The following is a 16,504-nucleotide window of genomic DNA, read 5'->3' as shown; positions in this document are numbered from 1 at the left end:
AAGATGTGAAATTTGTTGTTTTGCAGCTACAGTGCAAAGATATAAAAATTGTGATAAATTGCAAAATAGATAAAGAAACAAATACTGAGGAAGTGTTCATGGGTTCAAGAACTGGTCAGAAATGATGGTGGAGGGGAAAAGCTGTCGTTAAAATGCTTTGTGTGGGTCTTCAGGCTCCTGATCCTCCTCTCTGATGGTAGTAATGAGAAGAGGGCATGTCCGGGTCATGAGGGTCCTCAGTGATGGATGACGCCTTTCTGAGACCCTGCCTCCTGAGGATGTCCTCGATGTTGGGGAGGTTTGTGCCTGTGATGGAGCTGACTGGGTCTACAACCCTCTGCAGTCTCTTGTGATCCTCTGCATTGGAGACTCCACACCAGACGGTGATGCACCCAGTCAGAATGCTCACCATCGTACAGCTGTAGAAATTTGCTAAACTCCAACCCTCCCTGGTATCTGCAGCAAGAGAATCCAGTTCGGTTACATTGAGTCACAACCACAGGAACAATGGTCTTGGCAGAGGAATCAGATCCAAATAGTTTTAAAACAGAACAGTAAATGAGAGAGAGAGAGAGTGGGTGATGAGGGAAGACTTTTTAATTCATTTCCTTCTTCCAAATATCACACTTCGTGGTCACACAGACAGTCCAGCTCAGGAGAGTCAGTAGCAGCATGATTTTGAAGTTGGGGTGCAGTTCCTTCTCTGTGAGAATGAGGGGGTGGGGAGAGATAGAGGGTTTTGGTGGAGAGAAGGTGAGAGGGGAGGAGAAAGGGAGGGTTAGGGTGAAGAGAGGGAGAGTGGGGGAGAAAGGGTGGCAGGGAGGGTGAGGGAAGAGAGAAACAGAGTGGGGGTTAGGGGAGATAGGGAAGAGGGGACAGAGGAAGTGTGAAGCTCCCCAACATCCATTCCCTGGTTTGAGGGAAGCTTCCTTACTGCCACAGAGTTGGGTAGATTCCACCTTCAACCACAAACTTTGTGGGGGGAGTTCCCTTGCCTCCCCCCTCTCTTCCCCACCCTGGGTGCTCTGAGAAGTGTGCAGTGGGGGGGAAAGCTCCCTCACTCTCCCCAGACGCCCCTTCCTTTTAGGTGTGAGCTGCAGTGGAAGTCGCAGGCTGACTGCTGATGTGTTCCAGACAGGCCTGTTCGGAGATGTCGGCTGTGACCTTGTACTTGGCCAGGACCTTTAAGATGGGGCGAAGGCGAAGCCACCATTGGTTCAGTGGTAGCCGGTGTCTGTGGAGAAGTGGAGGGAGGGGGACATGACAGAGAGAGTGGAAGGGGAAAAGGGGAGGGAGAGAGGGCGGGGAAAGGGGGAAGAGAGGGACAAGGGGAGAAGGGAAGGGGAGAGGGACAAGGGGAGAAGGGAAGGGGAGAGGGACAAGGGAAAAGGGGAGAAGAGAGGGGGAGAGGGACAAGGAGCAAGGGAAGAGCAGAAGAGAGGGAGGGAGAGAAATAAAGAGCAGGAGAGAGAATGTTAAATTTACAACAGAAATTACCTGCCAACCCAGCATAGGCCTTCAAGAGGAACATCACTTCCCCTCCCTTTCCCTTTGTCCCCATCCAACCTCTCACTCATCCCATGCCCCTCTAACAAGTCTCACCCCCTCAATATTGTATCTTTGCCCCCAACCCACATTTCCCCTTCCTATTCCCCCTTTCCCTCTTCTTTATTCCTATTCCCTCACACTCTCTAGCCTCTCATTCTCCTCTTCTTTCCCTCTTGTTCCCCTCTCCCTCAACCCTCCCTATATTTCCTCTCCCCCACCCTCCCCCTCCCTCTCCCTGTGCTCACTCGAGATCAATCTGGTCACGGAGTTGGAGGATGGGTTGTACCAGCACACTTCTCTTCCTCATTCCCAGCACACAGGCCGAGTCTGGCGTGTTTGCAAACACACGACCTGTGAACAGCAGGAGAGACATGGGTAAACAGTCGTAGGGAGGCAGGGGTGGGGGAAGGGGCAGAGAGTGGGAGGGAAGCAGCAGAATGGGAAAGTAAGATCGGGGGGGCAGGACGGATGGGGTTTTAAACTCTCGTTCCCACCACTCACTGCATATATGCCTTCTTTAGCATGAAGGGTGAGAGGGGGAGGAAGTGGAGGAGAGGGGAGGGTTAACACTCATCCCTGTCACTCACCTTGCCTGTATGCCTCCTTCAGTGCGGAGGAGAACCAGAAAATAGCTTTGGCTCCCAGTTTGGTTCCGAAGTTCCGGTCAAACGGAGTGGGGCTTCCTCCCTGCAGGGTGGAGGAAAGGAGGGGAAGAGACAGACTGGGATTAGGAGAGAGAGCTTCCCTTACATCCCAGCACCTTCAGTTGTTCTCCCTCACTGTCCCATCCTGCCCTGTTTCCTCTGCATCCCTCAGATCACAGGCAGTCACTCTGGCACAAAGTCAGAAGGGTGTAGCGGTTAGCAGTCATTGTTATATCATCAGCTGTAAGATTGGGGTTTAATTCCTGTAGGGAGTTTGTCTGTTTGCATGGATTTCTTCCCACATTTTGAAGATTAGGGTCAGTGAGTTGTGGGCATGGTATGTTGGTGTTGGAAGCAATGATGCATTTCACTGTATGTATTAATGCACACATGACAAATAAAAGCAATCTTTAATGTGTAGGAGCAGAATTGGTCAATTTGTCTGCGTCTCCATTCACAGAGTCATAGAACACTTGTTATGCCCTAACTGATGTGGATTGTTATTTTATTTCTAATTACTAGATTTCATTGCATCACATCTATTACTGATGACGCATTATCGCATTGTTAAGCAATTAGCTTTCATCATCAAGTTGGCCATTCTATATTGTTTGTTACATTTCATTTAGTAGTTAAACTTTAGTAGTTAACTTCTGTGTTAGAAGTCTAAGGAATTTCAATCAATATTTGAATCTACCTTTCATTAAAACGCCGAGAAGTACTGTCTTTTTACATCAGCTTCTTGCGTACTGTAATGCGTTGGTGAACAATAAACCATCTTCGAACCGAAACTGTGGGACTGAAGTTTACCTATCTGCCCACTTAAGAAAACGAGGAAACTCGAGTGAGGGTGGAATAACTCAATGGCACAGTAACAGGCTCTACAGGCCATCTAATGTATGATGAATTGTTATTCTGCCTGGACCTGTTGACCTGTACCTAGTCCATAGCCCTCCATATTCATCCCATCTATGTACCTATTCAAACTTATCTTAAATGTTGAAATCGAATCCACATCCACACTCTCACCAACTTCAGGTCTGCTTGTTCCCATCTATAGAGTGCCTGACCTGCTGAGTTCCCCCAGCATTTTGTGTGTTACTCTGGACTTCCAGCATCTTCAAAACCTCTTGTGTTTATGATTTAAAAAATCATCCATTTCTGCCTCAGACACATTCAGTACTTGGCCTCCACCACCCTCTGTGGCAATGAATCCCACAGATTCACCATCTTTGGCTGAAGAAAATCCTACTTGTCCTTCTGCCCTCAGATCCCAGGATATTCTCTTTTCTTTCCCCCTCCCATCGGGCAGAAGAGGGTACAAAAGCCTGAAAGCGCATTCCACCAGGCTCAAGGACAGCTTCTACCCCGCTGTGATCAGACCATTAAACGGTCCCCTAGTACGATAGGATGGATTCTTAACCTTATGACCCTGCACTTTATTGTTTACTTGCACTGCTCTTTCTCTGTTGCTGCTGTACTTTAATCTGTATCCTGTTTTCTGGTTTACTACCTCTATGTATTTCTCTATGGAATTGGAATTGGTTTATTACTGTCACATGTTTTTCACTGTATCAGTACTTGTCTTCCATACTGTCCCTACAGATCAGATCATCACACAGTGCATTGAGGTAGAACAAGGTAGAACAACAACAGAATGCAGAATAAAGTGTCACAGTTACAGAGAAAGTGCAGTGTAGGCGGACAATAAGGTGCGAGGGTCACAACAAGGTCCATCTTATCGTACTAGGAAACCATCCAATAGTCTCATAAAAGTGGGGTAGAAGATGTCCTTGAGCCTGGTGGAACGTGCTTTCAGGCTTTTGTATCTTCTGCCAGATGGGAGGGGGGAGCATCGTCCAGGGTGGGTGGGGTCTTTGATGATGCTGGCTGCTTCACTGAGGCAGTGAGAAGTTTGTGGAGGGGAGTGCGGATGGCCTGCAAACAAAAGCTTTTCACTGTCCTTCCAAACACATAACGATAATAAACCAATTCCATTCCTGGTAATGTCCTTATAAATCGATTCTGACCCCTTTCCGGCAGGGTGATGCTAACTGCAGAACAACGGTGCTGAGGTTTGGAAGGTTGAGAGTTTCAACCCTAGGAGTAAACATCACCAAACTTTTGCACGTCCCCTCAGACCGCCACCAGTTTTTAATCGAAGCACCACAGGTGCATCATGGCTTGATATGGAAAGTGCTCTATTTGTGACCATATGAAGAAACTGCAGAGTTGTGGACACAGCTCAGCATATCACAGAAAGCAACTGCCCCTCCATGGACTCTGTCTACATGGAACAAGTCACATTCCTACACTCTTGTCTTCAGTGGGCAAGCCAAACCTGAATCCAAACTACCAACTACCACTGATGTGAGGTTCACTGGCCCATAGTTTCTTGGTTGGTCTCTGTGTCTTGCAAAGGATGTTTGTAAGGATGATTTAGGGGACAGATTGGGGAGTTAGCAGTCAGATTAAGGTTTAGGGACAAGGAATGAGAGTGACTTGGAGGTCAGGCCAGAGTCCACATCGGAGTGCTCTGTGGTCGAAGGCCAGCGATCCCTGTGGTCAATGACGAAGGTTGGCAGGCCTGGTGACCCCTGCCATGTCAGCACATCTCCCCAGGTTGGTAGACTCTAGGATCAGAGGTCCGTGTGGGAAGGAAGCTTGAGGATCGGTGAAACCCCACCAACACCACCTCCAGATTGGTGAGTCCTGTAGGCTTGTGCAAGTCTAGAGTTCAGGGACCTTGGTTCAGTGTGTCCAGAAGTTGGAGGCCCCACGTCTGCGAGATTGTAACTGTGAGTCTGGTCCCAACGTCTGCAAGTCTGAGATTCCAGGACAGGGACTGGATGTTGGAGGTCTGGAGGTGCACTGTGCTTGCCATTCAGGATGAGGCAGTACATTGGATTCAATGTTGACTTGTCAGGAGAACTGAGGGAGTGGTAGACTAGATGGGCCAAAGGGCCTGTTTCTGTAGTGCTCTATCTCTCTCACTCACACACTCAAAGAGACACATACACCAAACTTGGGAGGACAGAAAGTGACTGAGGGGTCTCAGGGAGGGTGGAAGGTGAAGGAGGTGGGGGAGCTGTGTCCTACCTGCTGCATGTGTCCTAGGACGTTCTTCCTGCAGTCAAACACACCCCCCGGCCCTCCTCTGAGTATAGGTTTAAGATAAAGTCGGTGGAATAGTGGTCATTTGCCTTTTCATTCCTGTGGAGGTGAGGGGAGAAAACAGATTGGTGGAGAGGTTGTGGGAGTGGAATCATGGGAAGAAGGGAGATGGATGAACGGAGGGATGGGAGAGGGAATGCAGGAAGAGTGGGTGAGGGGAGAGGGAATGAGGGAAGATTGGATTAAGGGGAGAGGAGGAGGGTGGGGAAGGATGAGGAGGAGGGGAAGAGTGGAGGGCGGTAGAGAATGGGGAGGAGAAGGGGCAGGGAGTACGGGGAGGGGGAAGGGGGAGGGGGAGGAGAGGAGATGTGGAAGGGGAGGAGGGTGGAGAATGGGGGAGAAGGAGCAGGGGGAGGGGAGTATGGTGGGGAGGGTGGGTGTACAGGGAGGTGGAGGGGTGTGGGGGTGTAGGGAGGAGATGGGGACAGGAGGGGAGAGGGGGGATGATGGGAGGGGACGAGGGGGAGGGGTTGAGGGAAGGGGATGAGGGGATGGAGATGAGGGGAGGGGGACAGGAGGGGGGAGGAGGAGGAGGGGGACAGTACCTCAGCACCAAGCCTCGTTTGACAGCTGTCTTCATTTTCTCAGTCAAATGCTCAACATTGATCTGGTAATGGAGGGAAAAAGTCAGAACCTACCTCCCCATCTCCCTACCTCCCTCTCCCCTCCCCCTCCCTCTCCCCCCTTCCTCCCAACCTCCCTCTCCCCTCCCCTCCTTCCTCCCAACCCTCCCTCTCCCCTCCCCCTCCCAACCTCCCTCTCCCCTCCTTCCTCCCAACCTCCCTCTCCCCTCCTTCCTCCCAACCTCCCTCTCCCCTCCCCTCCTTCCTCCCAACCTCCCTCTCCCCTCCCCTCCTTCCTCCCAACCTCCCTCTCCCTTCCCAACCTCCCTCTCCCCTCCTTCCTCCCAACCTCCTTCTCCCCTCCTTCCTCCCAACCTCCCTCTCCCCTCCCCCTCCCAATCCTTCCTCTCCCCTCCCCCTCCCAATCCTTCCTCTCCCCTTCCCTCCCAATCCTCCCTCTCCCCTCCCTCCTTCCTCCCAACCCTCCCTCTCCCCTCCCCCTCCCAACCTCCCTCTCCCAACCTCCCTCTCCCCTCCTTCCTCCCAACCTCCCTCTCCCCTCCCCCTCCCCCTCCCAATCCTTCCTCTCCCCTCCTTCCTCCCAACCTCCCTCTCCCCTCCCCTCCTTCCTCCCAACCTCCCTCTCCCCTCCTTCCTCCCAACCTCCTTCTCCCCTTCCCCCCAATCCTCCCTCTCTCCTCCTTCCTCCCAACCTCCCTCTCCCCTCCTCTCCTTCCTCCCAAACTCCCTCTCCCTTCCCAACCCTCCCTCTCCCCTCCCCCTCCCAACCTCCTTCTCCCCTCCTTCCTCCCAACCTCCCTCTCCCCTCCCCTCCTTCCTCCCAACCCTCCCTCTCCCCTCCTTCCTCCCAACCTCCCTCTCCCCTCCCCTCCTTCCTCCCAACCTCCCTCTCCCCTCCTTCCTCCAACCTCCCCTCCTTCCTCCCAACCCTCCCTCTCCCCCCTTCCTCCCAACCTCTCTCTCCCCTTTCCTCCTTCCTCCCAACCTCCCTCTCCCCCCTCCCAATCTCCCTCTCCCCCCCTTCCTCCCAACCTCCCTCTCCCCTCCATCCTCCCAACCTGCCCCTCCCGTCCTTAACTCCTTCCCCCACCCCGCTGCCCCCTTTTCTACCCCCTCTCCCCCCCCCCCACCTGAAGGTCATGGATGGAGAACTGCTCCTCAAAGATGTAAGCTGCGTCAGCGCCTGCTGCCAGCCCAGCCATGGTGGCCAGGTAGCCACAGTAACCCCCCATCGTCTCAATGACAAACACCCTCCGCTTGGTCCCCGCTGCTGACTGCTTAATCCTGTCACAAGTCTGGGGGTGAGGGGGAAAAGGAAAGAGAAAGAGAGAGACAGTGAGGGAGAGGTAGAGCGAGACAATGGAGAAAGACAGAGAGAATTGAAATGAACTCTTCTCGGGCTTCCAGCCTGGTACAGTTATCAATTTTAACCAATGTTTCAATGACAAACTCTGCTTTGTCATCAAAACATCAGTTATGATCGATACCTGTACCTGGCTGTAAGCCGGAGAAGAGTTTATTGGTCATATATGCCAAGAAAGCACTAGATCCTATTTCAGAATTGGAATTTGTTTATTTGTCACGTGTACAGTGAAAAACCTTGTTCTGCATACCATCCATACAGATTATTTCATCACATTGGTACACTGAGGTAGAACAAGGGTTATGTAATAACAGAATGCAGAATAAAGTGTAATAGCTACACAGAAAGTCCAGTGCAGGTAGACAATTTGGTGCAAGATCATAATAAGGCATCATACTAGGGGACTGTTCAATGGTCTGATTACAGTGGAGTACAGTGGAGAGGTGCCTGAGAAGAGAGAACGTCTGGGGTGGGCGGAGTCTTTGATGATTCTGTCTGCTTCATTGAACCCGACCACAGAGTCCATGGAGGGGAGGCTGGTTTCTGTGATGTGCTGAGCTGTGCCCACAACTCTAACCCACATAAATGTGAGGTGTTGTACCTCGGTAGGGCAAGTGCAAGGAAGATCCCTGCTGCACCTGATGACCCTGTGATCTCTGTCTCAGAGGCCGATGTTAGACTGTCTTTAAAGAGAGTGAACTCTCGCAAGGCGGAAGGTCCTGATGAAGTATCTGGTAAGGCTCTGAAAACCTGTGCCAACCAACTAGCTGGAGTATTCAAGGACATTCTATAATCTATCTATTCAATACATGTATTTGATTTACTTGTTTATTTATTATTATTTTTCTCTCTCTGCTAGATTATGTATTGCATTGAACGGCTGTTGCTAAGTTAACAAATTTCACGTCACGTGCCGGTGATAATAAACCTGATTCTGATTCTGATGATAGCAGAATGTTGTTGTACAGGGAAGGCTTGGTACAGGTACAGAGAGACTGGTAAATGATCTGAGATTGTTGTACAACTGAGGAACTTTGGAGTACAGGTGCACAGAGAGACCGGTAAGTATGGATGGTACGTGGATAGAAGACCGTAAGACACAGGGGCAGAATTAGGCCATTCAGCCCATCGAGTCCTCTGCCATTCCATCATGGCTGATCCCGGATCCCACTCAACCCCATACACCTGCCTTCTCGCCATATCCTTTAATGCCCTGTCACATAAGGAAACAATCAACTTCCGCCTTAAATATACACACGGATGTGGCCTCCACCACAGTCTGTGGCAGAGCATTCCACAGATTCGCTACCTTCTGGCTAAAAAAATCCCCCTTATCTCTGTTCTAAAAGGTCACCCCTCAATTTTGAGGCTGTGCCCTCCAGTTCTGGAAACCACCACCAGAGGAAACATCCTCTCCACATCCACCCTGTCCAGTCCTTTCTACACTCAGTGGGTTTCAATGAGATCTCGCCCCGCATTCTTCTAAACTCCAGTATGCGCAGGCCCAAAGCTGCCAAACGCTCCTCATATATTAACCCCTTCATTCCTGGAATCATCCTCGTGAACCTCCTTTGGACTCTCTCCAATGACAACACATCCTTTCTGAGCTATGGAGCCCAAAACTGTTGACAATACTCCAAGTGCAGCCTGACCAATGCCTTACAAAGGTTTGGCATTATCTCCTTGCTTTTATATTTTATTCCTCTTGAAATAAGTGCCAACATTGCATTTGCCTTCTTTATCACAGACTCAACCTGTAAATTAACCTCTGCACCTCTGATGTCTAAACCTTCTCCCCATTTAGATAATAGTTCACACTATTGTTCCTTTTACCAAAATACATTTATCATACATTTCCCAACACTATTCCATCTGCCACATTTCGCTCATTCTTCAACTTTGTCTAAGTCCTGCTGCAATCACATTGCTTCCTCAGCACTACCTACCCCTCCACCTATCTTCGTATCATCCACAAAGCCATCAATTCCATTATCCAAATCATTGACTAATAATGTGAAATACAGAAGTCCCCCAAGGATCAGCACTATCCCTGGCAGCCAACCAGAAAAGGCCCTTTTTATTCCCAGTCACTGCCTTCTGGCTGTCAGCCATTCTGCTATCCATGCCAGTAGGGGTATGGAAAGCAATGGTGTCAGTGCTGGTCAATGGGAGTAAGCAGTTTAAATGGTTTTGGCATGCGCCCTTGGACTCACGGTGGTGATGGCATTGAGGGCTGTATCTGCCCCAATGCTGAAGTCGGAGCCTGGAACGTTGTTGGAGACGGTGGCAGGGATGACCAACACTGGGATGCACAGCTCCTCATAGTGGGAACGTCCGTCCAGAAGCTCCAGAGCGCCCAAAAATGCCTACAGAGAGATGGAGGAGGGTGAGAGAGAGAAGGAGAGAGCTGGAGACAGTATGGGGTGAGGGAGAGAAAGGAGCTAAGGGGGGAGATGGGGAGGGAGAGAGAGGGACAGGGAGGGGAGGGGTGAGGTGAGAGAAGGTGTGAGAGGGGCAGGGAGGGCAAGGAGAAAGAGGAGAGAGAGGGAGGGGCGAGAGAGGGGGAAAGTGGGTTAGGCAGAAAGAGGAGAGTCAGTGTGTCGAGAGGGTTTGCTCCCCTCCTCTCCACCTCCTTGCCCTCCCCCCATCCCTCTTCTCCCTCACACCTCAAAACCTCCGATGATGAGGAGTCCGTTGATTCCAAACTTGGTGATGTTTTTAACAACCTCAGGCCAGTGTTTGGCAGGTAGCACCCTGGGGAAGAGAGAGGTGGTGGAGAGAGAGGGAGGGGAGGGAAGGAGGTGGGAGGTGAAGAAGGAAGAGGGGAAGGAGGAGAGGGGTGACAAGGAGGAGGGAGTAGAGGACAGAGGGAGAGGGAAGTGATGGTGGGGAGAAAAGTATGGGGAAGAGATTAATTTTGCCACATCAGTATACATGTGTGTCCCTCCAGTCATCCACCTCCCCTCTCCCCTACCTGTCCCACCCCACCCCCTCCTCCTCCACTCCCCCACCTTCCCCTTCCCTCCCGACTCCCCTCTCACACCAGCTCCTCCTACTCCCCCATCCCCACCCTACCTCAGGCCACCACTTACCGTTTGGTTCCCAGTTTCGCTCCTCCTGTTCCAGTCCAGCCACTGACCTGAACCCAGCTGAACTCTTCGATCTGCAAGGAAACAATTGAAGTGAATCACTTCGTCCCTCTCCTCACTCACTCATACACCCTCTTCGACGTAACTCAGACATCTCCTCCATCCCGTCCTCCCACACACAGGGTGATCCTGTCTCTGAAGGGTCAGGGGTAGGGGAGGATTCCTGAGGTAAACCAACTTCCCTTGGAAAGAACCCCTCCTCACCTACATTTGAAGATTCACCCCCTCCAACTTATTCTTCCCTCTGCTATCCCTATCCTATTATCCAGTTCTTGATTCACTCCCAAACCCATCAGGGAGATCAGCCTCTCCCCACCCACCTAGTCCACCCCTCCCCTTAGATGCCAAACTTTCCCACCAAATTGGTATTGGTATATTATTATCACATGTTCTGAATGCCCTAAATCATCTCCTGTACTCTACTGTCTTATGAAAGATAATGTGGTGAGGTGGATGTGGAGTACATGGACTAACATCCCCCCCCCCCCCCAGGCAAGTGGGGAGTGTTCCATCACACTCCTGACCTGTAGACGGTGGAGAGGTAATGTGGTGGATGTGGAGTGCATGGACTAACTCCACCCGGGCAAGTGGGGAGTGTTCCATCACACTCCTGACCTGTAGAAGGTGGAGAGGTAATGTGGTGGATGTGGAATGCAAGGATTAACTCCACCTCAGACTCCCCACCCCCAGATTTACTCTGGTACCCAAGGTGTTGGTGTGGAATTGGAATTGGTTTATTATTATCACATGTACTGAGATACAATGAAAAGCTTGTCTTACATACTGTTCACACAGTTCAGATCATTATATAGTGTGTTGAGGAGGAACAAGGTAAAACAACAGGAGAATGCAGAATAAAATGTCAAAGTTACAGATAGAGGGGGCAAAGGGTGAATGTCCGGGGTGAGTGGGGTCTTTGATTTTGCTGGCTACATCACTGAGGGTATAGACAGAGTCCATGGAGGGGAGGCTGGTTTCTCTGATGTGCTGAGCTGTGTCCAAAAATGTCCGCAGTTTTTTTTTTGCAGTCACTGGTAGAAAGATATCTTTTCTCAACACCCTGTGCTCTCTGGTCCAATTATAGTTTCTATTATTCTTAGAATCTCACTGCACATAGAAAGGCTCATAAAGGGGAGGCGGCCTCTTGTTCCTTTGGAAAAACTTTAGGCTAGATAGGCTTTAGGCGTGCCTAGTGGGCAAGGCATCAGACTAGTATCCTGAAGGTCACTGGTTCGAGCCTCAGCTGAGGCAGCGTGTTTGTGTCCTTGAGCAAGGAACTTAACAACACATTGCTCTGCGACGTCACCTGTGCCAAGCTGCATGGGTCCTAGTGCCCTTCCCTTGGACAACATCGGTGGCATGGAGAGGGAAGAATTGCAGCTTGGGCAACTGCCGGTCTCCATACAACCCTGCCCAGGCCTGCGCCCTGGAAACTCCAGGCGCAGATCCATGGTCTCTCAAGACCGACGGATGCCACCACCAGGCTAGATATGTCCCCTGGCCTGAACAGGATATACCCCAGGTCACTATGAAAAGCAAGGGAAGAGATTGCGGCTTCTTTGGTGATGATATAACAATTATAACAATGTAACAATTACAGCATGGAAACAGGCCATCTCGGCCCTTCTAGTCCGTGCCGAAATGATCTTTGTGTCTTCACTGACCACAGATGACTGGAGGGTAGCAAATGTTATTTCTTGGGTCAAGAAAGGGAATAGGGATAATCCTGGGAATTATAGACCAGTGAGTCTTACTCCAGTGCTGGGTAAACTATTGGAGATGATTCTTAGAGACATGATTTATGAACATTTGGAGAAGCATAGATTGATTCAGGATAGTCAACATGGTTTTGTGAGGGTTTTATGCCTCAGAAGCCTGAATGAATTCTTTGAGGAAGTGACAAAACAAGTTGATGAAAGAAAGGCAGTGGATGTGGTGTATACGGATTTTAGTAAGGCCTTTGATAAGGTTTTCCGTGATAAGCTCATTCAGAAAGTTGGGAGACTGTGTAGATTCAGAATTAGCTTGCTTAAAGAAGGCAGAGGGTGATTGTAGATGGAGAGTTATTCTGCCTGGACATCAATGACTAGTAGTGTTCCCCAGGGATCTGTTCTGGGACCTGTGCTCTGTTTATTTTTATAAATGACTTGGATGAGGAAGTGGAAGGGTGTGTTAGTAAGTTTGCAGATGACATGAAGGTTGGTGGAGTTGTGGATAGTGGAGATGGTTATCATAGGTTATAACGGGACATTGACAGGATGCAGAGCTGGGTTGAGAAGTGGCAGATGGAGCTCAACCCAGAAAAGAGTGAAGGGATTCACTTTGGGAAAGTCGAGTTTGAAGGCAGAATACAGGGTTAATGACAGGATTCTTATCAGTGTGGAGGAACAGAGGGATCTTGGGGGTCCACATCCATAGATCCATCAAAGTTACCTCACAAGTTGATAGCATAGTTAAGAAGGTGTATGGTGTGTTGGCCTTCATTAAAACCATAAGTCATAGGAGCATGATTCAGCTATTCAGCCTATTGAACTTGCTTCATCATTTTATCATGGCTGATTTATTTTCCCTCTCAAACCCATTTGTCAGAGGATTGAGTTCATCACCCTGGTGAGACCACACTTGGAATATTGTGTTCAGTTCTGGTCACCTCACAATGGGAAGGATGTGGAAGCTTTACAGAAGGTACAGAGGAGATTTCCCAGGGTGCTTGCCTGTATTAGAGAGCATTTCTTATGAGGACAGGTTGAGTGAGCTAGGGCTTTTCTCTTTGGAGTGAAAGAGGATGAGAGGTGACTTGATAGAGCTGTACAAAGTGATAAGAGGCAGAGATCAAATGGACAGCCAGAGACTTTTTCCCAAGGCAAGTATGGCTAATACAAGGGGGCTTCATTTTAAGGTGAGTGGAATGGAAGAATGTGGGGGATGATGTCAGAAGTAGGTCTTTTTTAAAGTTTGTCCTTATAGCTCACGCTCTCTAACCCAGGCAACATCCTGGTGAATCTCTTCTGGGGTGGTTTATAGACAATACATTAGGGGCATTTAAGAGACTTCTGGATAGGCACATGGATGATAGAAAAATAGAGGGCTATGTAGGAGGGAAACATTAGACTGATGTTAGAGTAGGTTAGAGTCAGCACAACATCATGGCCCAAAAAGGGTCTAGACTGTGCTGCCATGTTCTATGTTCTTCCAAATCCCCACTAAGCATAGGTCCTAATCTGGTCAACCTTTCCCTACAGGACAACCACTTCATCCCTGGGAATTGAGCTGCAGAACTTTCTCTGCATTCCCGCTCAGGACAGAGAGTGGGGCGCCCAGTGTGGGATCACCAGCACATCCCACTCCACACACCCTGGAAAATTGCACTCACTCTTCCAGATATCCTGCACTCCATCCCTCTTCCTCCCCTCCCTCCTTTCGCACTCTCACCCTCTCCAACTTTCTCCACCACTCAATCTTCTTGCCCTCTCACTCTACCCCCTTGCCCTTTACCAACTGCCTCCCATCTCACCCTCTCCACCTCTCTGACAACTCCCCTCTCCCTATGCAGTTCCCTTCCAGAGGTAAAACTCTTAATGGTGTTAATGTACACAGGGATCATGGGGTCAGAGTCCACAGCTCCCTGAAAGTGATTCTACAGGTTGACAGTGTGGTAAAGCATACAGTATGCTTGCCTTTATCAGTTGAGACACTGAGTTCAAGAGTCAGGAAGTTACGTTACAGCTTTATAAAACTATTCAGGCTGCATTTGGAGTACTAGATTCATTTCTGGTCGCCCCGTTACAGGAAGGATGTGGGAGCAGAAGAGGTTCACCAGGATGCTGCCTGGTTTAGAGAGCGTGAGCTATAAGGAGAGTTTGAGTTATTTTCTCTGGAGCGGTGGAGGCTGAGGGGAAACCTGAAGAGGCTTATAAGATCATGAGAGGCATAGATAGGGGAGACAGTCAGTATCTTATCTCCCAGGTTCGGAAATCTAACACTAGAGGGCTTGCATTTAAGGTGAGAGGGGTTAAGTTCAAAAGAGATGTGTGAGGCAAGTTTTTTTTTTAAAGAGAGCAGTGGGTGTCTGGAATATGCTGCTAGGGGTAGTGGTGGAGGCAGATACAATAGAGATATTTAAATAATCTGTTAGCTGGGAATGGAGAGAGAGGCAGAAGGGATTTAGTTTAATTTGACATTGTGTTAGGCATAGACATTGTGGGCCGAAGGGCCTGTTATGTGCTGCACTAGGATACAGAATCAAGATCCAGTTTCTAGATTTTACAATCCAATTGTAGGTTCAAGCTCCCCAGCTCCAGGGGATTCCCGAATGCTGAAAGTCACTCACCGCTCCGTTGATCAGGCCCTCAAAGCCATCGTGGACAACCAACATCTTGTGTCCCTGTGTCAACCCAACGCGGATAGCGGATCGGACGGCAGCGTTCATGCCGGCTGCGGGAGCCCCCACGTTCATCACTGCCAGGGTGAAGTTACTCTGGGGGAGGGTGGATGAGGGGAGAAGGAGAGAGGGGAGGTGATAGAGAGAGGGGGGGTAAGAAAGAGGAGGGGTGAGAGAGGGGGAGATTGGAGAAGATGGGGGTGAGAGAGGTGATAGAGATGGGGAAAGAGGTGGGGGGAGAATAGGGAGAGAGTGGGGTTAAGAAAATAGGAGAGATAGGGTGAAGAGAGAGGAAGGAGAGGGGGAGAGGGGAGGGAAGTGTGGGGAGGGGGGAGAAGTGGGGGGAGAGTCACTGAGCTGCTGTCACAAACAACCCTGTGGTCAGGGACTACCACAGACCACACCCCTCTCTCCCTTTCTCACCCCTGCCCCATCGTACCCTGCCTATGTATCAGGCAGTCTCTCCCCACTCCTGGCTCCCCTCCCTACACCCAGAGGATTCCATCCCAACCACACCCTGGGTGTTGTACCTTCCTCCCTCCCACCCCTGGGTCTGGAAGACTCGCCCTCGCTTACCTTGGTGGTGGGAAGGTCGTAGTGTGAGAGGAGTCGATAAATGTTCCAGTTGTTCTCAAAACTCCTGTGCAGAGGGGGAGGGGTGAGGAGCGAAGAATGGGAGAGGGATGAGAAGGAAGGGATTAGTGTGGAGATGGAGGTAAAGGAGAGGGTTGAGGAGGCAGGGGTGGGAGAGTATTAAGGGGTCCGGGGAGGGGCAAGAGGTCAGAGGGGAGGGAGGAAGAGTGTGTTGGGATATGAGGTGGGTGATGGGGAAGTGAGAGAGGAGATGAGGTCAGCAAGAGAGGAATAAGGAACAGTTTTCATTTTATCTCTACCCCTCCCTGCTTTCCTTCCTCCCTACCCACTCCCACCCTCCACAATTTGCCCTGTTACAGGAAAGATTTTATTAAACTAGAAAGGGTGCAAAAAATATTTACCAGGATGTTACCTGGACCTGGAGGTCTGAGTTATAAGGAGTGGTGGTGTAAACTAGAACTTTATTACCTGGAATTTAGGAGATTGAGGAGGTGACTTGATAGAGGTATATAATGTCATGAGGGGATAGACAGAGTGAAAGCACAGTCTTTTCCTGGGGGGAGGTGTGGGGGTGGTAAAAACAAAAGGACACAGGTTTGAGATCAGAGATGAGAGACTTAAAAGGAACATCAGGGAAAGTTTCTTCACACTGAGGTTGGCGCATATTTGGAATGAACTGCCAGAAACAGTAGTTGAACATAGAACACCTTCAGCCCATGACCTTTGACTACTGTCTCAATCTAACCCTTCTCTCCCACATGGTCCTCCATCTTGCCATCATCCATGTGCCTATCTAAGTTTCTTAAAAGTCCCTAATGTATCTGCCTCAACACTCCCACTATTTTCCACGTAAAAAAAACCTACCACTGACATCTCCCCCTGTACTTTCCTCCACTCACCTTAAAACTATGCTCCCTAGTATTAGCCATTTCTGCTCTAGTAGAAAGGCACTGGTTACCTACTTGTTCTATGCATCTTATCATCTTGTACATCTCTGTCAAGTTACCTCTCCTCCTCCTTTGCTCCAAAGAGAAAAACCCTAGTTCACTCAACCTTTCCTCATCAGA

General features: G+C 49.9%; 1 protein-coding gene across 1 annotated transcript; it reads right to left on the bottom strand.

Moving 5' to 3' along the window:
- Positions 1-579: 579 nt before the first annotated feature.
- Positions 580-15,596, bottom strand: pfkmb (phosphofructokinase, muscle b; the record flags this gene model as incomplete). The annotated part of the gene is given in 12 exon segments (XM_073071923.1): positions 580-1,234; positions 1,794-1,899; positions 2,136-2,235; positions 5,292-5,336; positions 5,339-5,405; positions 5,912-5,973; positions 7,081-7,245; positions 9,527-9,679; positions 9,980-10,067; positions 10,406-10,476; positions 14,793-14,939; positions 15,420-15,596. Coding segments are annotated over 12 exon segments (1,332 nt in total), but the record flags the coding sequence as incomplete, so codon positions are not given.
- Between the last annotated feature and the right edge of the window lie 908 nt (positions 15,597-16,504).

The sequence above is a fragment of the Hemitrygon akajei genome, chromosome 18 (genome assembly GCF_048418815.1).
Source record: "Hemitrygon akajei chromosome 18, sHemAka1.3, whole genome shotgun sequence".
In the NCBI taxonomy this organism is placed as follows: Eukaryota; Metazoa; Chordata; class Chondrichthyes; order Myliobatiformes; family Dasyatidae; genus Hemitrygon; species Hemitrygon akajei.
Note: the sequence above shows the minus strand (reverse complement) of the source record. Positions and strands in the feature narration are given on the sequence as shown.